Source organism: Ciona robusta, chromosome 2, assembly GCF_009617815.1.
Source record: "Ciona robusta chromosome 2, ASM961781v2".
NCBI lineage: Eukaryota > Metazoa > Chordata > Ascidiacea > Phlebobranchia > Cionidae > Ciona > Ciona robusta.
This window is the reverse complement of record NC_143236.1, coordinates 3,662,821-3,688,215: the sequence shown is the minus strand read 5'-3', so window position 1 is coordinate 3,688,215 and position 25,395 is coordinate 3,662,821. Positions and strand designations below refer to the sequence as shown.

The following is a 25,395-nucleotide window of genomic DNA, read 5'->3' as shown; positions in this document are numbered from 1 at the left end:
TTCAACACTAGTCTTCGCTGTCATTACGGGCGTATGCATCTTTGGGCAAGAGACTTAACCTAACTCGTAAGCTGGCACGAGGTGTAGGCCTATAAAACATTCAGCATTCGTATGTTATTACGACTGTCGTTTTCCAGTACACGCGAGGATAAATCGAGCTTAATTTATTCACAACCCATGCAGCACAGGCATGTTTTAGAAATTAAAGGTACCGGTTGGATTATGTGTCACTGCTGAACCACGCAGGCATGTTGGATATCGAATGACTCTGACTAACAAGGTATAGAGATTACAATATATGTATCGCTATTGCAGTATGCTGGTCTATAGGTTGCAATGTCCTGTAGAACAATACCTTGTCTCCCTGTCACGATGGCCACGGTAAAGCATCGGACTATGTCCTGTCGAAGTTCGCGTTACCTCACAAACACGTGACTTTTCTCTGCTTCAGATACAAATCTAGGCACAAAACAGATAAGCAACGAACAGAAGTTTATGTACCTAGCGATACGTCCGTTAGTCGTTACTGCGAAATCAAGTTTTAGGGCGAAAGATTTACTTTCGTTCAAACCGCAAAAGTTGCAAGATAACTTAAGAGTTTTGTTTACTAACGTCAGTCAAACTGTATGCGGGACCTTCAAATCAGGGCTACCGGGCCTTTTCGTGTTGAATCCAGACCTTATCTGCCTCAGTATTTACGGAAATAAAATCGTAGTTTTGTTATTTCTGCTCATTCGAATAATCAGCGAGTATGTTAGTGGAAACTCGAGCTAGTTTTCTTAGCGTTTTTTGTTAATATAGTAGCGGGTGGGGGAAGATGGGACACCTTTAGCACATAATATCCAGAAATCCTGATCGTGTATTAAACAATTAACAACGGTCTATGAGAGTCATGAGGACATACCCCAGCACTGCTCTAGAATATGCGTGTGGGTTATTGTGCGCTGAAGTCCACACAGATAGTATAATCAAATTTAATTAATTTTGTGCTTTTGTTAGAATCAAATTTAATTAATTTTGTGCTTTTGTTAGACTTGTAAAAATGACGAGAAATATAACTTGTTATTTGGAAAAGGAAGATATAATAATTTGCAATGGAGTGACTTATAAACCTGAAGAAATACTGACGTATCATGATGAGCTGTTCTGGATATACCTCTGCGTATACGTTGTACTTGTTTTAACGGCTGGGTTAATGAGTGGTTTAACTATGGGACTTTTTTCATTGGATTTAATGAGTTTAACAGTCTTGTCTACTGATGGAAAACCTAATGAACAGAAACACGCAAAGCGAATATTACCTTTGGTTAAAAGGCACCACCTGCTGTTGGTTACGTTACTGCTTTCTAATGCAGCAGCTGTGGAAAGTATGCCACTCTTTCTCGATCGAATTTCAAATCCAGTAACTGCTATTATTGTATCGGTCACCGCTGTCTTAATCTTTGGGGAAGTTGTACCACAGGCCTTATTCACGCGGTATGGTCTTGCAATTGGATCCACCTTATCTCCACTTGTATACGAACTCATGTTTATTACATTCCCTATCTCTTGGCCACTGTCTAAGATTTTAGATTGTGTTTTGGGCAAAGAACATACAACCTTTTTTCGAAGAGCAGAGCTAAGTGCACTGGTCTCCTTGCACAAAACGGAAGAAAATGAAGAACCTTTAACTGCGGATGAGGTCACTGTCATCAAAGGTGCACTTGCTATGAGAGATAAACAAGTAATACAAGTGTGCACCCCGATGGAAAGCGTGTTTTCTTTAGATGTAAATGGTGTTATGGACAAAACCACCATTAATTTGCTGCTAAGCAGTGGACACTCTCGTGTACCAATCTATGAAGGCACGCCTGATAATTTGATCGGGTTAATTCTCGTGAAGAATTTGATTAAAGTTGATCCCAATGCTAACTTGCCGCTCAGGAAAGTATTCGAAGAGCACAAGCGTCCTTTGTTAAAGGTTCCTCACTCCACAGGCCTCTTTGATGTTCTCAATTTGTTCCAACTTGGGAAAAGTCACATGTTTATTGTAGTGGAAGAACAAGCGAGCGCTAGCAACACTGCCATGGCTGCTAAGCTGAAACCTGAGGACGTCGTGCTTGGCTTGATTACCCTCGAAGACGTGATGGAGGAACTAATACAAGAAGAAATAGTTGATGAGACCGATGTGTATGTGGATGTGCATAGAAAGATTGAAGCAGCAAAATCTCGGCGTCAGTTGCTCTCTACTAGTCCTAGTATGCTTGCACGTGAAAACACCAAGTCAGACATCACAGATGGTAAAGTAGATACTGCAGATGATAGGCAACCTTTGTTAAAATAAACTATGCTTAGATTTTTCGTAGTACACAGATAAAATATCAGATATGGCACCAAATAGCATGCTTATTTTGTGCTTCGTATCGTTTTATATGGTGCAGCTAAGCTGGTCTGGTCGACATATGAATATCTGTATATGGCTTCTTATGTATACCAACAACTTCAAGTTTTTTTTTAGTGTTAACGAAGGTACTATCTTGTAAACATGTTTACTGGCCACTAAAACAAATTTTATCGGGCAACAAACGATATTGCAACTTTCTTAGAATCAATATATATGATTATTATACTAATACACAATACAAGTTATTAAATTAATACAACGAATAGAAGGAAATTAAGAGCAAAATAACAGTAGTCTAAAAGCGTGCTGGCTACCAATTCAACAATACTGCATAAATTAAATCATATTGAGTTGTATTTAAATAACAATAAACGTGATCACTCTTATTGGAGCTTCTGAAAAATAGAAACAGGTTTAGAATACCTTCACAGTTTATGTGGCTGGCGTTGGTGGAAAGCCACTACGGCACGACAAGCCCCCAGCCAATGGTAGTGGGTTTCTACTCTGGTGAGAAACCCCTTGCCATACCTAGGCAAGGTAAAACAAACCATATAGACAAAAATAGTACAACGAAGCACATAGACAATGTGCACAACATGGAACACACCAACAAAAAGACAAAAATGGTAGAACGAGTGCAGCGACATACATGTGCCAGACATGCAACAAACAAAACAGCTCAATCATACAAAAAGGAGACGCGGTTAAAAAAAATTAAAGCGGACATAATCATTGAAACATCTTCAAAGAAAATATGGTTCAAATCCGGAAGGATAATCATCTGCAGTGTACTGAATGTCCAACCGCATGTTTTAATCCAAAGGTAAGTCGCCATGTTGGTACCGCGATACTCTCGTCGTATCTTCACACAATATAATAACGTCCGGGTGTTACGCACCGCATCGACCGTTACAAAACTGCGTCAGGATGATAGGTACCGCATTGATAACATAGTGACCTAAAACCGAGCGTAGCATCACTGGCGGCATCGTCCACGCAACAACCCGACCGTTAAGTAACTCAATCAAAACTGACGTAACCGCACCGAACGCAGGGTTAGGACAATGCTCTGACCCAGCGTATCGACGTCGTAGCGTAATTGTGACGTGGCCATCGTCCCAATCACGCTACATGACGTTAATATAAATTTATTCACGTGGGGAAGTTTACATTACAATATAATAATTGGAATTCTATCCCATTTATGCGCCTATTATACTGCGTGTTAATATTACTCGAGTATTTGTGTACCAACATAGCGTTCTCACAAAGTGATTAGGACAATACAGAATGGGTTAAAAGATTTGATCACTTGTGTACAACAACAAAATCTGATCCAGCAAGATGTTCGCCATAGTTTTATTGCATATATTTCAATGAAATGCAAAATGCACTAAAATAGTGACTGACTAAAAAACAGCTGGCAACATTAGGTCCAGCAGAACAAGAGTACAACAGACAGACATACATATACATACAACTCATACTTATAAACCTCAAATCTCAAACCGTGTATCCTTCATCGGCGTCTTCGTCTTTATTCTTCATCTGCAAAGGTGTTTACATAATATAGTTACGTCAAACGTTTACGTAATAGTTACGTCAAATAAAGGCCGAAAGTTCACGAATTCTACACAAGTTTATTACAAAGTAAAATTTATTTGTACCAAAAGGTATATTTTTTTATTTATTCAAATTTATATTGTTATATTTTATTACTAAATCATAAGACTATACCTTGCGCTTTTCATCTGCAGCTTTATTTGCTGACTTCTCTGCAAAAATACAATCGTTAAATATCAGTAGGTATGTAGTATATCGTATTTTTGTTTTTAACAATTAACCAATTAATAATAACAATTAACCAATGTTTAATTATCGTGTTTTTAACAATTAACCAAACACTTTTGATTCATAATGCTATACGACTTTATAATTCTGTAAATACGTAATAGTTTAACAGGAAAAGAGAATTAAAGCATGGACCATCTTACACAACGCTATTATATTATCACGTCAGTATTACCTTCATTCTTCTTTCTTTCTTTCTTTCAGTGGTCCTCTTGATCTCTATGACGTCACATACTTTGTTCTAAAAAAATTAATGTTAAAACTCCGTTTAAAGCAAAATTAGTCTGTGACGAAACAATGAACTTACGAAGTGGGTTCTTCTGTTGCGTCATCACCACTTCGTGACGTCACATCATCGATGTTTCTGGTAAAAGAGCTTTTGTACGTAATAATGCCAACTTTGATATATACTTTACCAATTCTTTGATCTTCTTGCTCCGAGCTCATTGCGCAAATAAAATTAGAAATTAGAATATACAAGTATTGTGCCGTGCGTCGACGTAAAGCGCGCATGGGGCCCCATGAAAAAAAACGCAAAACGCAAGCGTAGAAACTGTATTTATGACGTGTAACGGCGTAACAAACAAAACAAATGCAGCGATTGTGACGTAACGTCGCGAGTAACGTAATAAAAGAACGGTCGCGATTCCTGAAATAAAATGTGATAAAGAATAATTTGAACTTAAACTATAAGAAGTAATCAACGCAAGGCACAGAATGATAGCATATAATATTGTAGTGTAATAAAACTATAATATATTAGTATATGAAGCTCTAATATATGTTACAGTAAATATAGTATATCAAAGTACTAATGTCATGAAACAATACATAACTTAAATCTTGCAAGAAAACTTCTTGAACCCTTCCAACTTGCAACCTGATGTGACACCAACTTCATCTAAACTGGAACGTGGTAACGCGCTTTGTAGAAGAGGCGTTTTATACGCGGAGCAATCAAGGCGGGCGTAATCAGCTGGTGCGAGGCGGTATTCACGTGAGCAATCTGACCACTCAGCTTCAAGAATTAAACAGCGGGCTGATTGTGACGTCAGTGCTACAATATGACGTAACGAATTAAGTTCACAACGATTCGCGATTTTAGATTTTTGTTTCAAGCGAGAAGCTAGCTTTTAACATTGTTTTTATTCGATACGAGTAAAGTATCACAGCGAGCTGCAGTGCGACAAGTTTTATATATTTATTCCCAGCGCCAAGTTATTATTCCATAATATTAAATATTCATACAATATTATAATGTAGCCTAATAACTATGTGTTTTTGTCTGATCGATTACGGTCGCGAAGATTTAAAAATATTAGACTACAATCGTTTGGTAAAGTTATATATTTGGTAAATCGCAAGTGAGCACAAAGGTGTATGAAACAGAACACCCGTATTATAACGACTGCCATTACCCGACCACACGAGGATAAATAAGTAACAATCATTCATTAAAATAAGAAGGTTTTGAACCAGTTATACAAACAGTTGCTTTCATTTTCGAGGCCCCAGCAGTACGTCCAACGTAAATATTGTATCCAACAAATGTGTGACGTATTGTTTGTTTCTTTCTGTGTTAATGTTGTGGCTTTTGTGTGTATTTTGCTATATGGCGTTCTTCATCACTGTTTCTAGTTTTACTTCCGTTGTTGATGCCTTTTGCGTTGAGTTGATACAACTCGCGCTAAACCACCTTTAAGCAATATTGGGCGCTTTCTTCTCCTGTTTCCTACATCCGGCCAATAAGTATTGTATAAGATCGGCAGTTCCCGTTGTGTGCATCGTGTCACCTACATAAACTCACGATTGCTGATAATATATAACTTACATTGAGTGTTTAGCGTAAAATAGGTGCACCAGAAGTAACGCATTTTTAGCAGAAATGCTTGGTCGATATAAAACACGATCTGTAATAGGACACAGCAATTACGCACATGTTTTCAACACGGATTACATATATGTCATATGACGAAACTGTTTTTCTTTCTTATATTGGTTATGTGTTCCTTATGTTTGCTTTCCTATTGTGTGGGTTGTTTTCCTACACTCTGTCAGGGTCTCCCACTACATTTGTTTCCTATTTGAATACGTGTAGTGTTTGGAGTCAGTCGTTGTGCTTGTATATGGTAATCCAGTTGTAACGTTAATTGGAGCATTGGTTTTGAAAGCTCTTTACATCAGTTAGTTTGTTTTGTGAATTAAATAAACTGCCTAAAATGTAAACAGGCTACGAAATTTATGTAGGGCAGTATAACTTTTAAAAGATATCATATATATTTGGTTGTACATCGATTTTCAAAGGTAAAAAGTTTAAACACAGAGATGATGCACATTGAACAGACAGCGTTTATGTTCTTCATGGTGATTGCTGTATCTACAGGTGAGGTTGAACGGCTAAAATGTTTGCGTAACTCTTGGCTTTATATGTTGCTCAAGGTAAACTGTTGTTGCAGGTTGCAAACTAAAGACTTACGGCAATAGTTACGTTGTTGGTTATAATAGTCAAGTCATAAGGGTTGAGGATGGCTTTGTCGGATCAATGAAAACTATATCTAACAGTGCGAGTACTTGTAACGTAACGGTAAGGGCCTACACAGTTAAAAATAAACTTTATAGTATATGCTGCCCATATGTTATTATATGGTATGGTGGGAAAATAGGGGACATCTATTTATTCCATTTTCACGTCCCATTTGGTACTAAATAAAGAAAATTCAAAGAATTATAAAACCGTATCCTCGTGACTTCCTTAAACCGTTGTTAAATGTTTAAAACGTGATCAAAACATTTGGAAATTATCTGCTAAAGGTGTCTCGTTTTCCCCACCGTCTACTATATTATGCATCTTAGTAAAGGATTGTGAGAAAATTCTAACCCCTTGTCATTTAACCATACACTTTCTGTTAGTAATTTACCATTAGCAATTTCACCCACATTTTATAGGTGATAGTTACATCATCTTTCCGCAAACAAAGTCAGCCTGTACCGGGACATATTGTGCCACCTGCGTCACGTTCAAATCATTTGGTCGGGCACGCGATTGACATGAATTTGAAAACACCGAAAGGATATTGCAACAGCAGATGCTTGGCTGGTATGAAACAATCAAGTAGATGTGAAATGAGAAATAACGAATAATTTGTATTAACGCTATTTTCGATTTGAGCCCTGTATTAGTATTCCTTTTTTGTTTAGCACGAAAAAACTCCCATGCCGAATGCTTTTTGAAAAACGTCATGGGCGCTGGTCTTAGATGGGGTGGAACATGGAATCAACCAGATCCTGTTCATATCGATGATAGTTTGAACCTTCGTTCACCAAAAACTTGGGAAAGTCTCTTCTACAACTTGCAAAGACATTGCTGAGAGTCGAACCCAAGTTTCCGATAATGTATTTAGTTTTAAACGGAATAAATGTAAATGCAATGAAAACACAGAACTATGTTGTGCATGTTTTTGTGCGTGGGCACATAGTTTAACTAGTGAATCGAAAGTGAAGAGAGTAAGTAAACACCGGTGGTCTCCAAAAACAAACAAGCACTAAGTTCCTGGGGTTGTGCATATAATTCTAAGTACAACATGTGTGTTGACTTATTAAAACAACGAAGCGCTCATGCCTTAAGAACCTAAAAGGCGAGCGCTTATAGTTTTGCAATAATTGCGTAAGCAACGAAAACGCAAAGGATTCGCACCAAACTAGTACATTATTGTAGTCACGTATACCGAACCTTTTCTCTTTAGTCTACGTGCCAGACCACATGTGTTTTTGTGTGTAGCGAGTCAAGCGGAAAGAAGGCGTAGTAGTAGCCTATGGTAGGCCGAGACAATATAAAAGACGTATGTTTTTCAATTTACTAAACATTTGGTTAACTTACACACGGGCTATAGAAAAGAAAAATTTAGGTTGAGGTCATTTATTATAAAATATTTTGAACAGAAAGATGCACGTACAGCAGATAGTCTTTATTTTTTGCATCGTGGTTGGTATGTCGAAAGGTAAGGTTTAAAATTTTTAAATTGATTAGCTCCCGTTAAAATATGTAGGAGACTTGACCTAATTTTGTTTGCAACAGTTTTTGCAAGTTGCGATCTGACCACATACAGCAGTCGTGTGATTGTGGGGCACAAAGGTCAAGACATTCGAGTTGATCCTGGATTCGTCAACCATTTACAAACTATGCATGCTGCGGCGAGATTTTGTAACGTGACGGTGAGCGGATATGTACAAAATAGCATATAATTAAATGTGAATTTGTAGACAGGGATGGTCACTACGCGACTTTTTTCTCTTTTTTATTTAATCATTCTTCCCACGTCATAGGTTAAAGTTACGTCATCCTTTCGCAAGCAGAACCAGCCGGTACCTGGGAGTATTGTAACCCCTGCGTCTCATTCAAACCATTTGGTCGGACACGCGATTGACATGAATTTGGTAACGCCACTAGGGTGGTGCAACAGCAAATGCTTAGCTGGTAAGACAAATATAACATACGTTTACTTAACCGCAGACATTACCAAAATTAAAATGGGTAAAACTAAAATGTCTTCATAGGTAAGAAAAACAAATATTCCGTTTGCTTCATTGACGCGATAAAGCGTGGTCACATGAGGTGGGGTGGAGACTTTGTCAGTACCGATGTAGACCCGGTACATATTGATGACAACAGCTACCATAAATCGCCATCTCATTGGTTGGAGCTGTACGAAAAACACCAAAGCAATTGCTAATGCTGCACGAACAATCGTCGATGATACATATAGTAAGGCGGGGCAGGACGAAACACCTTTAGCACATAATATATTATTAAAAAACCTATTTGTCTCGATTGTGTCAGTTTTGCATTTTGTTTATAGTATTTTTTTCGTTAATATTTTCATTTTTCTTTTCCTTTAACAACGTTATTATGCGTCAATTTTAAAAGATTGCCACATTTGCGCAAATAAATGATTTCTATTACCATCGCTTAGCTACAAGTGAAGCGTAAAACTGCTTGGGGAATTTCTCTGTAGCTTGCGTTTATTTTTAAATTTTCGCATAGTTTTCCAACGTTAAACATTTAAATTAATAAACAAATTTGCACTAACGTGAAACTGAACGTCTATACAAAGTGTAGCAAAAATGAAAACAACTGAAATTTCCATACGGCGAAACAAAAACGACCTTAAAATGGTCGACGAGATTTGGGGGTCTGGTGTTTACAATTGGAAAAAAAAAGACCCGACAAAGATATTGCATCGGTCGGATATGTTACTGGAGAAACAGGTGCAAAACTCTCTACCCGCATAATAGTTTGTACCTGTCGAATAAGCTATATATGTTTTGTGTATTGCAAGCAACAAACCAACAAGGTGCTGCTTTTGTATAATGATGTCAAAACTTTTACGGTTGATCAATAGCCTATCAAATGGTTATGGTTACCAAATCTAATAATGAACACACATGCAAATCAATTACAATCATTTTTAAGCACATGAACAGTATTTAAAAAAAAGCTTGTTACCTCTTGTGTTATGTTCAGTTGAAAGCAACACTTGCTACTTTGAAAGAACTAAATGCTGCGATCGCCAAATTGGAAAATTCAAAATCCAGTACAGAGAAACAAAACATAATGGGGGATCTGACAACATTGAATAGAATGGTAAACTTTGTGTCTTTTTCTTAAATAGGCAAGTTAATATACAGAAAACAGGGAAACCCTAAATTAGTAATGGAGTTCCTGGAATGGTATTCTTGGCTACCGAATAAACTAGTTGGTTGCGCTAACCATCACAAATTTTTTTCTAAGAGGTGGTTTTTCACGTTTGGACGGCCGACTAAGTTTCTGTGCTTTACTTATTATAGAAGTTAGTCGGTCAAAATCTACCGACCGAAACATTATTTAGGCGACTAAAACAGCAGAATCGAATTTAGACGGTGACTAGTTTAGTTGATAGCTGAGAATGCCATCCCATGTTTATAAAAATAGTGCTTAGGTTAGTTGTCCCTCACCATTTCAGGATAAAAGTAAAATTCATTTATGTATAAAATTGTTCACCTGTTAAATAAACATACTTTTTGTAAAATAATAAATACTTTCTGGACAGATTGCTCATCTCCGGATTGTGCTTGATGTATTGAACAAAATAAACAAGGAAATAGAGTTTTATCGAAATAAAATGAACCAAGCCATTCTTAAACATAAAGATGTAAGTTGTAATAGAAAGTTTCAAACTGCATTTTTAATAGCTGAACTACTAGTTAATTTGGGTGTCTCTAAAATACGCACTCCATACCATATATATATATATATATATATATAGCCCCATAGCCCCTTCTAGTTGATAAAAAAGAAGCACCTACCAACCGAGACACCGGTTAATTCAGGTAAAAGTAATTACCATTTGGCAACCACCTGACGTTCAGCCCACAATCAAATCTACCTTTCTTTTAGGATGCAGAATTATATCGACAGCGAGTACGCTGGCTGGAACAACGTCTAGAGAAAATTGTAAAGGAAAATTCAAGTGAAAATATGAAGAAAATGTTTCAGGTAATGTCAGAACTGCTTTTTCAGTGATTAACAAATATAATAATCTTTGTTTCTTATCAGAAACCTGGACTCCTGCCACCACTGCCAGAACCTATACAAGAAAAATCTGCAGAGGTGTGTGATACTATATGAACTGTCTGTGTTACTTTTACATTCACTACTTTCAATTTGAACCAATTTTAGGGGCATACAAGAGCTTCAACATCACCACCTAAATCTATTCTCCTCTCAGATGCACAGAGGTCATTCCTTTCCAAAAAGGCAGTGACATTGGCTGATTTTCCAGGTCAGTTTTGAACCAGGTTACTCTAAATTAAAACTCTAACCTGCACTCTTTATAGGCCATGTAACCAATAACCAGGACGTGGCCGACAGATACTGGAGAGAAGGCCACCACAGAATGTCATACTCTGAAAACATGGGGCAATTACTTGAAGTAAAAACCACCAATAACGATTCAAATATTCGAATCTAATTATTGTTTTACCTTGCAGGATAACCCGTTATCCTACCACAAGATAGGGCTGGCAATTCCAGCCACTTATGTGGATAGAAATATTTTTTCCGCTGATAGTGGAAGGTCTTCTTCTTTGCCATGGATGAGTGAACAAGACCCAATGAAGGGAAATTTTGATATTCTGGTATGTTAAAACAGTTTAATATAAAACCAAGTTGATAGATCGTTTTTTCGAAAAATTGAATAAAAATGTTTTTATACAGTTACCAGAAATTGATTATATATTTAAAATTAAAGATTAATCTGAGGATGTTGAAATATCTTAATTAATTTACTAGAAGGGGTTTGTCGATTGTATATTACGCCTGACAGTAACAATTTGTATATTAAAGCAAAAGAAAATACCATAACTTTTGTTTTAACTCTTTGGTTACTATAACAAAGGTTAGTAATGTATAAAATAGAAAAGATTAGAATTAACTGTAAAACAACAGTTGTTCTAACACTTTCAGGGTAAAAAACAAAGGTATAGAATTTAATAAATAAAATAATTAAATAAATAAAAATGGGGTTCCAAGTGGGAGAAAAGTGTGTTTGAATGCTTACATTGTTTGACAGAGAGATGATTTAGAAAGAATTCGAAAGCGTGTGCATAGAATACAAGAAAAAATATATGTGGCTGCAAATTTATCCACAAACTTTGAAACTTGTTCACCTGAATCATCAGTTTCTAAGCCACAGAGCAGGGAAGGACTTCAGTGTAAGTATGTGTTGTGTATTGTGATAAAGATACCTGCTATGTTGGTCAGTGAGTAGGCGCTTACATCATAACTACAGGATACTGGTTTATTACTTGATACTGATAACTTAGATGGCATATGTGTATTTTGGGCAAGACACAAAACAGACATTTCTTCAACCTAGTGGTCGCTAATGAGTTGCAGTAACATGGGTGTAAGAGTAATGGGACGACTCTGGCCTAATTCTCATTTTTCATGCTGTAGGACTTTACTAACATAGATTAAAAAATAGCATAACTGTTTTGTAATTTGATGGACTAATCTATGTTCTTTGTTACAGCAACACCACAAACACCTGGCACTGCCAACTCTCAACTAGAAGGACAAAGAGGTGGGAGTCATATTGAGTAATCTGGTGTTTTTATCATATACTTTGAAGATGCGGCGCAAGAAATTAAGATATATAGTTAAACACAGAATATCTCAAAAAGTCAATTATTTTATTAAGACATAAAGAAAGTTCAAGCTGAAGATGAGGCAGTGTAGTCTACACACAGGAGAAGCAGTTACATTGGGTATTATATCAATTGCTTTTATTTGGCATGTTTTCCTAAGTATGTTTACCCTGTTGCAATATATTGTTCTATCAACTTCTATGTGTTTCAGTTTATTCTAGATCACTCACTGCTGGTAGCTTGGCACAGATTTCAAGCTCAGCCACACCTGTTAGCAGCACAGAGACTTTTGAGTCCAGCTCAATCCAACCGTTTCAAATTGAGACCAGGAACATAATGCCACTAACTAGAATGGTGAACTAAACTTTTATTTTTGCATGGTTACTGTGTAAAATGTGTTTTGAATTGAAATTTGTATTGTTTTACTTTGTTGTAAATTAAAGTGCAATAACCTGGGATTGCATGCGTGACATGTATTTTGTGTATTGTAGAACATGAGCAAGACATATCCTCATGTGTGTGATCGATGGTCAGGAGCTCGACCCAATGAAAATTCTATCGCATCACAACCAACTATTGTTGATCAGCGTGATTTGCAAAACAAAACCAAGATGAAACTTTTTGTTGCAAAACGAAGAAAACAACAGTAAATTTCCCATACTTTCAATGTACATGAAATTTCAACCAATACCAAATCAAAATATTTTCCAATAATTTTTTAACCAAATAAAAGGATCTAGAAATGTAAAAATGTGTTAAATACATTCTAAAAATGTGTGATAAAGTGCAGGACGGTTGACCCCTTAAATTTATACAATTTTTGAAACCCCCCTTTAGAAATATTTTCCATTGTTTAGCAACCAAGTCGTTCGTGATCTCATTACTCCCTCAAGTGTTTCATCCAATCGATCATTTCGTAAGGTCGGAAACACTGTTCGATTTGTGGAAAAATTGAAATCCTCCGAAGGAAGTGCGCTCTCTCAGATACAAAAGGATCGACTTAATGTATGTGTTCTGTAGTCTGTACTAGGGTAATAGGCCAACTATGGCTTAAAACACAGGTCGCATGGTGTGTTCTGTCTTTAGGCCCTCACCCACATGAAATAGTAGGTTCTTTGTTCATTACCATTGACAAGGCTTACAAAAACTGTATTGTGTCTCCTCAGTCATGTAATAAAAACATGATACAATAACTTCATTTTTTACAACCTTTTTAAAAGTTACTGAAATATGCTTATAGTAAGCCACCAATATTTTACACAATATTTTATGTAAAATCAATCCACAAAATGTGACATGTCTATTGCCTTTGCTTTCCAGCAATTGCTAACAACAGTGTCTTCATCATCAAGACATGAAGAAAGAGTTTATGCGGCCAGATCATTGTCAACATTAGGTGTAACGGCTTCAGAGGAAATAACTCCAACATTGGTGGAAGTATTAAGCAATGAAACAAACACCCAAGTCAGATTTGAAGTTGCCAAGGCTTTAATTAATTTAGGTAATACAAGGTTTTTTTATATAGTTTTACTGTACATAACTCAATGCTCTAAGTTGTCGCATAGTACATCCTTACACTAGTTTGGCGGTTGATTTCCACTCATAACAGAGTATGGCATAAATTCCACTTTTTTAAAGACCAGTGGACCACTTTAATTAAACATGTATTTAGCTGGTTTTTTTTTATACAACAAACATTTAAGCTTGTCCTTTTTCCCCGCAGTATGAAATATCTCTTGCATTTTAAATGTTCTGATATTTGTACTTTATTCAAATAGTTAATACAATAACATAGGTGATTGGCATACAAGTGCAATAAATGAGCTCACTTTCCACTTACAAAGTGGAGGACAAGAAGTGAGCCTTGATGTGCTTGAACACATTGCATGCAGTTGTAACACAAGCTCCTTACAGCTAAGTGTGAATGAAATACCTGAACTCCGAGAGTTGGTTGAGGTTAGTGCTTAATAAAGCTACTCTTAAAATTGGTCAAATTTTTGTCCCGCTCTGTGGTGAGAGTGTTCCCATTTAGACCAGAGAATACTTTTGGTTTGCAATTTTAATTTCATGCTAGGTTCTTCATATTCTTGCTGGCACACCTGATCCTGAAGATGAAATTTCCTTCCAAGCAGCTGTTTGCCTAGCTGAGATATGTGGACTGTATGATGACACATCTGCCAGTATTTCACTCTCCAAATTACTTAGTGTAATAAAGGTAGGAACACCATAAACTCTGTTACTAATTTACTTTCCAGATGTTACCATAACTTTGTAAAATCCACCGCTGTGGCACCATGTTTATAGTGCTTGAATTTAACCCAAAGGTTACTGGTTCAAGGCTCTCTGCTGTTACCATTATGAACATATGTATTCTTCAGCAATTGCTCCAACCTAGTGTTACTTTTTTTTCTATAAATTGTCAGCCATACAATAAAAAAACACCTGTGTTACATTAACTGTCAGTGCCCCACCCCTTATGGGTAAAAACAAGTTGTTTAATCAAACACAATACCATTTTCCAGCACACTACCAAATGGAACTGGCATGCACAAGCACTAGAAGCTTTGGTGCGTCGACTCAACTGTTGCCATGAACCAACTCTTAAAGCGATTGTTACACAGCTCAACCATGCCACTAAATGGCAGGATAGATTATCAGCTGCCCTACTTATTGCATACTGTGGCCCTGCCAAGGTTAGCTAGTTTTATCTACCTATTCTACTAGTTTGTAGAATAATCCAATATTGGCTTACATCCCAGGTCCCCGGACTGGCCTTGGTTTGGTTAAATTTCAACAGTTTTTCCCTTTGTAATTGACTTTTTTGTGTAGGTCATTGATAGAAATGCTCAAATGTGATCTAAAGGTACCACCAAAGTTTTAAAAAACAAAACAGCTTATAAAAAAATGTGATCTCATTCTATCTGCAAATTGCCATTGGTATAGCCCTTTAATTTCATAAAATCCCATCCTAACTTAGGTCTTTCCTGTAATAAATGAAGACAGCATCTTCAACATCCTGGATCGGAAGTTGTGGGATGATGCAAAACGAGATGTCCGACTTGGGGTATCGCAAGCTTTCACTGCTCTTGGGATGAGGAACAGGTGGAGCAGATATCAAACAAACAAAAAATTATTTGTAACTATTAATTATACAAATATCTACCACAAAACTAGTTTTATAAAATCTCTTAGTACTTGACTTTTTTTGAGAATCTGCCATGTGACAGTCCAAATATTGAAGTATAGTTCAGTTCTGCAGACAATTTTCTAAGAATCTTTTCTAAGAAAATAAATGTAACTTATTATCTTTGGGTGTCAAAGAAACGATGGTTGTTGTAACACAACATCAAAAATATTTATGATTTTATATTTTAGATTGTTAGAAGTTCTGGACTCTAGATTGGATGATAATAACCCAGAGGTTCGATCACAAGCTGTGATGTCTATGTCAGCAGCAGGTATTCGTAGTGACCGCACTCTAAGATCACTGGTGGAGATGTTGGGTTTGGATTCAAGTGATTATGTTCGACTACAGGTACAGTGTATGTCACTGGTTGCAGTGATTGAATGGCTTTCTTATCTTAGATAATGAGAACTTTTCAAGCACTTGGTATAACAGACATCAGGGTGGTGAGAGCGTTGAGGGAAAGAGAAAAAGGTGGCGGACCACTGTCTAGGTTTGTGTTAACGTTACTTTTAAAAACTAAGTATTTTGAGTGATTGATTATTTTTCTTTGGAATACACTCAGGCAAGCCTCGAAAATTCTCGCTGCATTGGATGTTCGTCTTACAACTGGGATCTCAAGCCAGACACGCAGCAGATCACAAGAGCGAGTCAAGAAGTCCACATCTGATAGCAGGATGACAACTTCATCCTCCTGGCCTTCCTCTCCATGGGGGGTAAACCGGGACTCAGTGACGCGGGGATCAAAATGGGGAAACCCCCTCTCAGCAACCCGTGGGTCAAGCAAAGCTCGGGGTTCGGCTTATTCGTCAAACCCCAGTTACGCGTACAGTTCACCACAATATGAAGTTATTTCGACCGCTGTGCAAAAGCCACGTGCCTCGAGCATTCAAAGATCAGCTGTTGCTTCTAGAATGACAATAGCAAGCGTCAGCACAATATTTTAGTAAGAGTATGAAATAGACTCAGATGCGTTGTAACATTTACTAATAAGTTCTGACATGAGTTGTTTTAGATTGAAACTTTTTTTAATGTTTTGTGTGTTGCAAACATATCTAAAAGAATCAAATGTCCGGTAACTGTAATATTGAATAACTGTAAGTTTTAGGTTAATTTTTTTAATCGTGATGCTACCTATCAATATTAATATTTATTATTACCTACCATGATTTTACACACTGCATGTGTTACTGCACTCACTGATTACCTTTGAATTTTACCTTTTCAAACTATAAAATTACTACCAGAATTCTTGTTCAAATCACCACAATTTGAAATAATTTCATGCTAGCCTTACTTTATCACTGTGCTTTTATATACGAGTAACATTCTGTGTGAGAGTTCTATTTTTTTATTCGAATTTCTGTAGAAAATAAACTGACCCAGCAATTACTCATTTCCATGAAGAAAATTGCACTTTGCATTGCTCAGTGGACAACCATCAGGGTGGTTGATATGAAACCAACATTGTTTGGTCTTTACAGCAGAGTCGGCCAAGTGTTTTCTTTTTCGTTTTCTTCTTGTTTGAGTTAACGACCAATCTCGTAATTGAACGTTACCATTGCGGATTTCAAATATCTGAAACAATAGAAATCTTAATGATTAATAATATAATTGCCATTAATGAGGTAATGGGCCAATTTTGGAGCTATAAGCCATCACACAGGACCTCACCTTTATAAAGTATAACAAAAATGCTAATCTATATATAAGAAATGTGAGTTATACACTATATACAGTAATTTAATTTCATGTAATCAGCATTCAGCTAATACGTTTAGAAAATTATTCCACCAGTAATTTTCTCATTACAAAACCATATACTTAAAATGGGTTTACAAATCTGAATAAAACATCTTATCACATTTCAACAAACATATTAACCATTACTTGATGGTAATTCCGCATTAAAGTTTGTAACCCTCCACATTCATTTTTCATCTCATTTCGTGTTTTCTCATCCAGCAATGCAGCTGCCTCATGCAGTGGTAGACTGCAACCCATGTTCCAACTTTTACCTGGAAAGAGTAAGTTTTTTTTCAATCATACAGTTACGTCAAAAAGTCTAAATTTAGCATATTAAAGATAGTTTTAGTTTCAATTTATTTACTCAAAACCTGGACCTAAACATTTATATAATATTACCTATTGTCCTGTTTTTAAGAGTAACGGACAGGTTTTAATTGAAATTAACTATCGACAGAAATTTGAAGCTGGTCGCGTTAATCACCGTAGATAAACGTCTTGCTTATTCCTCTAACTCACAACTACCCATAACTCAGTCCAGTTCATCCTTGTATATCATGTTTACTACGGCAAAACACGCTTATATACGCAACAATTACAGGACTATATAAATATAGAGATAAAAAACAACATGATAACTGCAGCGTCTCAACAGCAAGGGTGTTTGGTCTGGTTCTATACCTTGCAGTTACATTCCACGACTTCAGTAATACACTGTTATCGTTCTAGATACACCGATAGAATGAGCCAGAAACTCACACGCACAAAACGTGTGTGTAGGAAATGGCAATTAGTTATGTATAACACCACGGATTTGTGACACCTATGAAAATTAAAAAAATATTACCTGTTTCAATGTTTTCTTTCATATTAACAACTGATAAAAGCTTTTTAACAATAGTTTCTACAATCTGTTGTTGAACAGTACGTTTCATTTTTGTGCAGTTTTGTATTTTTTCCACCTTTGGTCTTGGAACAAAGTTCAAATTTTCGTATTTTGTTTCATCACATCTTGAAGTTACATATCTTTCAATACTTTGTAATTTTATGGAATGTTCATTCTTAGGGTAGTTTTTCTTCATACCTACATAGCATACCTGAAAAAAATCAACTTTAAATGAAGGTCCAACTAACTTAGACAGAATATTCTTTTAAAGTACAAAGGGATTAACCAAATATCTCATTTTTTGGAAGTATTATTTTAGTTTCCTAAGTGAAACCAGGAATCAATAAGGTTACTTAAACACATCCACTTGGCAATATAGAAAATTATGGAATAAAGATAACTGTCCTATAAATATCTGTTTAATTAACTTTATTTATATTATTACCCTCTTTGTTGAAGGTATTCTCATGACATCTTCCATGACTTGAAACCCACATTCCGAACCAACTGAATTCACAAAGTTGAGGTAGTCTCTATACTGACCATTAGTTGATTGTGATCTTTCAAACTTACAGTTAAAATCAAAGAAACAACATGGCAACACCCAGTACCGTGTGTTGTAGCTGCATCTATGGAATTAAAAACTGTTACTAATCAAAATAGATATTTTATAAAAAAATTGTTACACGACAGTCATATTTTATACTACAGATATTAATTTTTATTAGTAGGCTATGTTTACTTTATACAGTATGAAGTCTTTGTTTTTGAGGTAGAGAAACTGTTACTATTCAAAATAGAAATTTTATAGAATTTTTTCATACTACAGTTATATTTCATACTACACATATCAATTTTATTCAGTAGGCTATGTTTACTTTATACAGTCTCGAGTTTTGTTGTTGCACTCGATCCTTTTGTGACAAAGAAATGTCAGACATTATATATATTTTAGCATTATTCCAAACCTTAATCTCATAATATAGAGACTAAAATTATCAATACCTATAATTAGCTGTAAAATCTTACCAGTAATTAATAATACATACATTAATTACTGCATAATATGAAAGACAATAATATTGCACTTCACCTGCTGGCCATAACAGGAATCCATGGAGTTAGTTCATCAGAATGGTTGCCAAGCAACCAATCATATCCTTGAAGAGGAGACAAGTCCTCCGGAGTAACAACATCTTCTTCCAAGTTAGCTTTGCTCAGAACCTCCCAAACTTTTCTCTTCCTAATATCAATGCCTTTACCTGGATGCTGGAAAATGTTGAGTATTTTTATATTGATGTTTAAATATTTATTTTCATTGTTTCATAACATATCTCTTTGGTGTTGGTACAAAAGCCTGCACTTATCGACAAAAACGAAAAGAAGAAAGTATTGGTATAAACAACAGTTGTCATAACATGGTTAAGGTAAAACAATTACACAGAACTGAAGTACAAATAAATCAACCTATAGTCAATAGTCATATAGCATTTGATTGAAACAAAGTAAGTCTATATAAACTCTATAGTCTATGTCGTGTAACTTTTTATATAAGGTAATGCATGCATGATGTATCACAATCTATAAAAAATATAAACTTTTTTCTTTACCTTTTCAGAATTCAGTATGTGGACAAGTAATCCATTCCCGCAACCAATATCTACAAAAGATTGTAGTTTGCTCGTACCAAGTAATTCTCTCTCTTGTTCCCATAATACAAGTAGATAGGTAGCTATGGCAACATCTTCATATACGTATTTTTGTGGGTCAGTCACTTCTGGCCAAACCTGATAAAAAACATAATGTTCTTAGTGTAGTAAGATCAATTTTTGACACCTAACGGCTAAAATATTCCCAGACCTTAAACTGGTGGCTTTAACAGCTGGGCTACATTACCGCAATAAAACTTGAGTGTTTTAGAATTAAATACTTCAATTCCAATTATAAATTATGTATCATGTAAAAATACATATCAAGGCAAATATATTTTTAAATAGGTCAATCTTGTCTGTTGTATAATTTATACAAAATGCCACCTTTGCCAATTCCAAACCATATTTTCGTTTCAGTTCTTGGTAAAGAATGGAATATTTTTCTTTGTCAATCAATGATAAAGATGTTGGAAATTTCTTGGAATCTTTTGGAAGTTTTGTATTTTCTTCATTACTCCATTTACAAACCAATGGAAAAAGTTTTTCGGTAAGCCACTGCCGTGTCGCGTGGCAAGATCTTTTGGCAAACTTAGTTAAAAGTTGATTAGGTTTGGACTCATTTTCTGTTTGACTTTTATTAAAAACAAATAGAGTTATCCTGTATTGTTCATCAGTTATGCTTGATTCTGATTCAAGCATGCAGGAATGATTATTGAACATGTATGTTGTGTGTTCAGGACTTTTGGAAAGACTATCAGGTTGCAAAGGAATGAAAAAAGCAGCTTCTTCGGTTGTTATGATCAATTCATGACATGCATGGTGTATTTCACAGTTTCGAGGCACGAGTTTTCGTAAAACTACTTTTGCATTTTTGAAGTTATTGTTCCGAAAGCTTTTGTTGCAATATAAGCATGTGACTGGAGCAGCAACAACATCTATACATAAGTCTTCAGTAGATTTTGGTAAATCAGAACATTTATTCCAAATAAGACTTCCTTTACACTTGATCTCGTCAATTTTTGCGCAACTGACCACTTTGCTGCAGATGTTTGGTCGTTCTATCCAGATTTTTACAGAGTTACAAAATGCATCAGCACTGCAGGAACTTTTAGTTGAACCTAATTCAAACCAAGCCATTGATCTGGAAATATTTCAAAAAACAACAACGTTAATTAGTACCACAAATAACGAAAACAATTGCCTTAAAAATGTAAGCATAGAAGAAGTAACAGCTCTGAACTTTGCGTGTTAAAAAAGCACAACACTAGCACATTTAAAACAGAATTTGATGCCTTCATTTTAGGGCAGACACTACACCCTTGGATTTAAAATGCTTACATCCAGTGAACTAACATGGATACTCGTTGACGTTGAGGTCCTAATGGATCAGCACTTAACAAAATAAATGTATGTAGTATTGGAACATTATCATTGGACCTTCAAAGGCAAACAAGTTAAGTAAATCAATGATCATAAAACTGGTTCATAAAATACAATCTCGCCATTTTTTGAGCCAGTGACGATTTGTATTCCAACTGGTGAAAAAGCAGTGGACAGCACCAAACTTCGGTGTCCGAAACAATAAGTCACGTCGTGCAAAGGGGCAGCATCAATGAATTTGTGTGCTGGCATAACCGTGTCCGAACCTTTGGCACTCTTGTGCATTCCGTGCACACGAGACGCCATGTGTGTCTGGTAATCATACAGGTTCGAATCGTATGAGACGAGTCTAATGCCATAGCCAAATGGAGATGCGATAAATCGTCCGCATGGTGAGAATGAAACTTCTTGAATGTATTCGATATTGTCAAGGCTCTCTTCCATCATTACGTTAGTGGTCTGGCCACGAGGTAACGGGATAGACGAATTACCTTGTGCATCTGCCTGCCATTTATTATTCCCTTGATGCTCACCATGGTAGTGAGACCATGTGTTGTGCACTGAAGTTAACTGGAATACAAATTCAGTTAGAGCACAATAATGCGAACGCTATAAGTTACACATATAGAAAGTGAGATTAAATGAATAATTGATGCATATTTATGAAGTGACGATAGTCATAGTCAGTATAACACAGGCATCGAATTTTATACACCTCTTACCCCCGATGCAGTTACTATCTGTACAACTTTGTAGGCAATTGCCTTTTTTTCTGTATCACTGACAATTTGGCAACCGATTAATGGGTTAGAGTAACTCCAACAAAGACACCCACAATAACAGCAACATTGGGATGAACATTGATTTAGCATCACTGACCTTTTCCACTGAGGTTGCAAACCTGTCATATCTCAATACAACAGCCATGTTCTGTGGGTGCACATCAATAGATTGGCAGAAGACATTAATAGGGTCACGCTTTGTAAGGTCAGAACTGTGACCATAGTACAATTCTAAGTGGTTCCTTCTAAAAATTTAAAAAAATAAATTATTAGGTTAATTCATCGACAACTGAGAAAAATTGTTGAGAAAAATTTTGCACAAACGACTCTTAATGACCAACGGTAACACCCATAGGCCGTAAGGCCCCTAACTCATAACACTTACCTTGTCATTGGTTGTGACTGTGCTTCAAATGGTTCTTCACGATTGACAGGGACTTGTGTGTTGTTAAATTGAACGAAATAATCTCCAAACTCATCATTTAATACAATCTTGTTTATGTCTGTGGTAAGCTTTTCAATCTGATTATAAATAATAATTTTACAGTTTTGGGAGTGTACAAAATAAGAGGAGGCGTTATCTAGCTTTTTTTATATCTCTGTGATCATTTATTCATTTTAATTATCAGTTGATGCTTGGAAACCTAAAATTGCATTTCATTTGACATTCTAACTTTCATAATTCAAATGAATTGTATTTATTCCTTTTGATTTTTGAAAAGGCCGGAAAACTTTTGAAAACAACACAAGTGTGACACTTTGTACCTGCTTACTCGTTACCACACTTGATTGAGTAACGTGTGGGGCATTTATTGGTGTGTTTTACCCATAGACATGAGAACCATATGTGTTTAGAAGACACATTTAACGAAATTAAGCCTTTACACTTCCAATTTGTTAACACATACCTCAAGATTGTGGATTGCAATCAGATCTACAGCTTGAATAGTAGAAATGTACATACTGTTACCACCAGGTGATAATCTCATTCTCATTAATCGAGGACAAGTTAATACGACTTCAGATTTGCATTCTCCATTCGAAAGCAAACTAAACAGAAAACAAGTGGAAAGCTTGATTAACTAGCTGTCTGTATTTATGCAACAAGAACAATTTATTAAACTCAACTAAGGGGTTTGAATCATTTTAGAATCTAGATAATTTTACACATTTTAAGCAATTATGCTTTGTGATAATATTGTTTTTCACAATATTAATTGCCGTTTTTTATGGCCACAAATCACTAGAAAATATATTAACAGCACATATTTTTAAAAAGCAGGCCTATTACATATTGATAACACGTATAAACTATATATATTAAATTTGGAGAAATATTTTACAAAAATTAGTAAGAGTACAAAAATTAAGAAGACAACAATTTTGAAAACGTATAACAGATATATATATATATATATACTCATGTGTCATGTCTCATACTTGTTTATATCCCATGTAATGATATTATCATCAAATCCTGCAGATACAAGACATTTGCTAGGTTTATGATATTCAATGTTCTTCACCCAACTAGTGTGACCGCAAAGCTTTAAAACCTCCTGGTAAAAACAGGGCATTTCAAGCAAACAACAAAAGTGCAGTTTTTAAATTTTCTATTTATATATATATATAAATTACAAAGCCACTATAAAAAATGGAGAGAGTTTCAAATATATTTTACATTACATAGTTAAAAGTAAATAGTTTTCAGATCTTTTTAAACATGTTATACATCATATTTTATATATACAGATATATAACAAAATATTGGGCACGAGGACCTGAGATGTATTATATACTTTTTCTATTATGTCAAAACCAAAAGACTAAACTTATCAGCTGTTATACATACTTTAAAACATCTATAAACATAAAAATATTTTGGTATTTCTCACACACATAAAAACATTGGTATGTTTATTGTTTAAAACATCCCATATAAAAACATTGAATACCTCTCTCATGCTCCTAATATCCCAGATTGCGACGTTTCCATCATCGGAGCAAGTTGTGAAGAGAAGGTTATCAATAAATGAAATTGTGTTGCAGTGTTTTGTATGAACATGTTCACGTTTATTCACCACACTCATTGTACGAGGATCAAGCATCACAACTGCATCACGTTCACATGCTGCTACTACCAGTTTACTGAAATATTAAGGTAAATTTGTTTACCTTTGTATACAGTATTCATTTTGGCATTCTAATAAAATCCGGTAGATCTATAAAGCCAGTGTACAAAGTTTTTAGTGATCACATGTATAGAGTTAGACTACATAATGTCTCACTTAAAGTTAATAAAAATGCATTTATACATTGTGTTGTATAAAGTATAACCTTTTAGTTTCATTAATAATACAGAGTTAAGGTAAACATACTCATAAAGCAATGGAGCCTATTTTTTAGTGTTTGATATATTATACATTTAGAAAGAAGTTAATGACAGAGCTTACCCATCTGGTGAATACTTCAATCCAAACACGCCTCCATAACCTACATTATGTCTGTGGTCATTCTTGCTACTCTTTTTGTAAAGCTGTTTCCAAAGTATGTTTTCAATTTTTTGAGTTGAGGCATGTTGGTTGAGAAAACGTCCAAAATCGGAGCAAGGTTGACCTGTTTTCTGGTATATGGATTGGACACCTTGGCGCCTTCCTTCAACCCAGGAGAATATTGACATAGTGGGTGAGTTACATTTAAACAGTTTACCATACAAACGGTAGAGCCTTTATATAAATTAAAAGGCTTAATGTTACAAAACAATAGCTTTCTATTAATAATACGTTTGGTAGACCATATATATGCTCTACCAATGTATAAATAACCAATCTAGAAATACGAAAACACACAAAACACAAATACAAACCTTCGACTAAACCTACGATCTGTAACCAAACGAACATGTAAACCAGAGCCATAGAAATACCGAGTAGTCCAACCCATTGTTACGTAAAACACAAATTGAACGGCAATTTGGTTCCAAAATAACACAGTAGGTATAGGGAAAATGTATGTATTTCGGTAAATTACAGAAAAACTTGGGCCTAAAAACAAATTTAAAGGTTGAAAAATGTAAAAAACATGTGTTGTTTGTTTTCTGTGTCAAAAAAAGTCAAAAATTAGAATTAGAAGCGGTTGATTTGCGACATTTTAGTCATTTAATGCGGCTAAATTTATACATTTTTTCTAAAAAATGTTTGGTAAGGTAAATAGAAGCTGTTTTACACCTTCCCACAAAAGGAGAACACAAACAAAACTTAACAAGTTCGTTTAAACCCATTGTCAAAGTCACCACTTTTGCTCTCCAGAGTCGTATAAACACCGAGTAGTCCAACTGCCGTCTATGT

General features: G+C 35.5%; 5 protein-coding genes and 1 pseudogene across 9 annotated transcripts; 4 read left to right on the top strand and 2 right to left on the bottom strand.

Annotated features, from left to right (window-relative positions):
* The first annotated feature begins 1,042 nt into the window (after positions 1 to 1,042).
* On the top strand, positions 1,043 to 2,767 carry LOC149740247 (uncharacterized; annotated as a pseudogene).
* A 3,110-nt stretch (positions 2,768 to 5,877) lies between these two features.
* On the top strand, positions 5,878 to 7,675 carry LOC149740246 (uncharacterized). The gene is made up of 4 exons (XM_089872932.1): positions 5,878 to 6,617; positions 6,691 to 6,818; positions 7,181 to 7,331; positions 7,433 to 7,675. The coding sequence occupies exons 1-4, from the start codon at positions 6,560 to 6,562 to the stop codon at positions 7,600 to 7,602; spliced, it is 507 nt and encodes a 168-aa protein (XP_089729058.1). The 5' UTR covers positions 5,878 to 6,559; the 3' UTR covers positions 7,603 to 7,675.
* Positions 7,676 to 8,036: 361 nt separating this feature from the next.
* On the top strand, positions 8,037 to 9,198 carry LOC149740245 (uncharacterized). Of its 2 annotated transcripts, none has more exons than XM_089872930.1 (4): positions 8,037 to 8,232; positions 8,310 to 8,446; positions 8,588 to 8,708; positions 8,789 to 9,198. In XM_089872930.1, exons 1-4 carry the CDS (start codon positions 8,178 to 8,180, stop codon positions 8,962 to 8,964), a joined length of 489 nt encoding a protein of 162 aa, XP_089729056.1. In that variant the 5' UTR covers positions 8,037 to 8,177; the 3' UTR covers positions 8,965 to 9,198. The 2 variants fall into 2 exon arrangements, with proteins under 2 accessions (XP_089729056.1, XP_089729055.1); XM_089872929.1 differs by having other exon boundaries at positions 8,045 to 8,232; positions 8,558 to 8,708.
* Positions 9,199 to 9,355: 157 nt separating this feature from the next.
* LOC149740244 (uncharacterized) lies at positions 9,356 to 16,994 on the top strand. 3 transcript variants are annotated; one of them, XM_089872905.1, is made up of 21 exons: positions 9,356 to 9,499; positions 9,756 to 9,875; positions 10,321 to 10,422; positions 10,668 to 10,766; positions 10,827 to 10,880; positions 10,950 to 11,052; positions 11,108 to 11,202; positions 11,261 to 11,407; positions 11,842 to 11,983; positions 12,304 to 12,354; positions 12,630 to 12,772; positions 12,910 to 13,064; positions 13,276 to 13,423; positions 13,739 to 13,919; positions 14,214 to 14,374; positions 14,493 to 14,633; positions 14,941 to 15,111; positions 15,396 to 15,520; positions 15,794 to 15,953; positions 16,004 to 16,095; positions 16,168 to 16,994. In XM_089872905.1, exons 1-21 carry the CDS (start codon positions 9,356 to 9,358, stop codon positions 16,547 to 16,549), a joined length of 2,916 nt encoding a protein of 971 aa, XP_089729031.1. In that variant the 3' UTR covers positions 16,550 to 16,994. The 3 variants fall into 3 exon arrangements, with proteins under 3 accessions (XP_089729031.1, XP_089729032.1, XP_089729033.1); XM_089872906.1 differs by lacking the exon at positions 10,827 to 10,880; XM_089872907.1 differs by lacking the exons at positions 9,356 to 9,499; positions 9,756 to 9,875; positions 10,321 to 10,422 and adding an exon at positions 10,525 to 10,600.
* LOC149740243 (putative tRNA (uracil-O(2)-)-methyltransferase) lies at positions 15,772 to 21,023 on the bottom strand. Of its 2 annotated transcripts, none has more exons than XM_089872914.1 (8): positions 20,271 to 21,023; positions 19,845 to 20,021; positions 19,328 to 19,503; positions 18,680 to 18,863; positions 18,196 to 18,445; positions 17,487 to 17,620; positions 16,985 to 17,180; positions 15,772 to 16,511 (listed from the first exon to the last, which is right to left on the bottom strand). In XM_089872914.1, the coding sequence occupies exons 1-7, from the start codon at positions 21,021 to 21,023 to the stop codon at positions 16,992 to 16,994; spliced, it is 1,863 nt and encodes a 620-aa protein (XP_089729040.1). In that variant the 3' UTR covers positions 15,772 to 16,511; positions 16,985 to 16,991. The 2 variants fall into 2 exon arrangements, with proteins under 2 accessions (XP_089729040.1, XP_089729041.1); XM_089872915.1 differs by having other exon boundaries at positions 17,493 to 17,620.
* A 3-nt stretch (positions 21,024 to 21,026) lies between these two features.
* Positions 21,027 to 25,344, bottom strand: LOC149740242 (DDB1- and CUL4-associated factor 10-like). Its single transcript, XM_089872919.1, has 7 exons — positions 24,502 to 25,344; positions 24,004 to 24,196; positions 23,489 to 23,607; positions 22,957 to 23,098; positions 22,434 to 22,570; positions 22,146 to 22,293; positions 21,027 to 21,836 (listed from the first exon to the last, which is right to left on the bottom strand). Exons 1-7 carry the CDS (start codon positions 24,726 to 24,728, stop codon positions 21,357 to 21,359), a joined length of 1,446 nt encoding a protein of 481 aa, XP_089729045.1. The 5' UTR covers positions 24,729 to 25,344; the 3' UTR covers positions 21,027 to 21,356.
* Between the last annotated feature and the right edge of the window lie 51 nt (positions 25,345 to 25,395).

What these genes read in the sequence shown, in the direction of transcription:
- LOC149740246 (XM_089872932.1), top strand. Translation starts at nt 6,560, where the DNA reads ATGATGCACATTGAACAGACAGCGTTTATGTTCTTCATGGTGATTGCT. An exon ending in CGAGTACTTGTAACGTAACG is followed by an intron (nt 6,819 to 7,180) that starts GTAAGGGCCTAC and finishes CACATTTTATAG; the next exon opens with GTGATAGTTACATCATCTTT. An exon ending in CAACAGCAGATGCTTGGCTG is followed by an intron (nt 7,332 to 7,432) that starts GTATGAAACAAT and finishes TTTTTTGTTTAG; the next exon opens with CACGAAAAAACTCCCATGCC.
- LOC149740245 (XM_089872929.1), top strand. Translation starts at nt 8,178, where the DNA reads ATGCACGTACAGCAGATAGTCTTTATTTTTTGCATCGTGGTTGGTATG. An exon ending in CGAGATTTTGTAACGTGACG is followed by an intron (nt 8,447 to 8,557) that starts GTGAGCGGATAT and finishes CCCACGTCATAG; the next exon opens with GTTAAAGTTACGTCATCCTT. An exon ending in CAACAGCAAATGCTTAGCTG is followed by an intron (nt 8,709 to 8,788) that starts GTAAGACAAATA and finishes ATGTCTTCATAG; the next exon opens with GTAAGAAAAACAAATATTCC.
- LOC149740242 (XM_089872919.1), bottom strand. Translation starts at nt 24,728, where the DNA reads ATGTCAATATTCTCCTGGGTTGAAGGAAGGCGCCAAGGTGTCCAATCC. An exon ending in TTGCAATCCACAATCTTGAG is followed by an intron (nt 22,571 to 22,956) that starts GTATGTGTTAAC and finishes ATTTATAATCAG; the next exon opens with ATTGAAAAGCTTACCACAGA. An exon ending in CAGTCACAACCAATGACAAG is followed by an intron (nt 22,294 to 22,433) that starts GTAAGTGTTATG and finishes TTAAATTTTTAG; the next exon opens with AAGGAACCACTTAGAATTGT.
- LOC149740244 (XM_089872905.1), top strand. Translation starts at nt 9,356, where the DNA reads ATGAAAACAACTGAAATTTCCATACGGCGAAACAAAAACGACCTTAAA. An exon ending in TCAACTAGAAGGACAAAGAG is followed by an intron (nt 12,355 to 12,629) that starts GTGGGAGTCATA and finishes TATGTGTTTCAG; the next exon opens with TTTATTCTAGATCACTCACT. An exon ending in AACTCCGAGAGTTGGTTGAG is followed by an intron (nt 14,375 to 14,492) that starts GTTAGTGCTTAA and finishes ATTTCATGCTAG; the next exon opens with GTTCTTCATATTCTTGCTGG.
- LOC149740243 (XM_089872914.1), bottom strand. Translation starts at nt 21,023, where the DNA reads ATGGCTTGGTTTGAATTAGGTTCAACTAAAAGTTCCTGCAGTGCTGAT. An exon ending in ATGGTTTGGAATTGGCAAAG is followed by an intron (nt 20,022 to 20,270) that starts GTGGCATTTTGT and finishes GTTTTTTATCAG; the next exon opens with GTTTGGCCAGAAGTGACTGA. An exon ending in GGAATTACCATCAAGTAATG is followed by an intron (nt 17,181 to 17,486) that starts GTTAATATGTTT and finishes CTATTGTTTCAG; the next exon opens with ATATTTGAAATCCGCAATGG.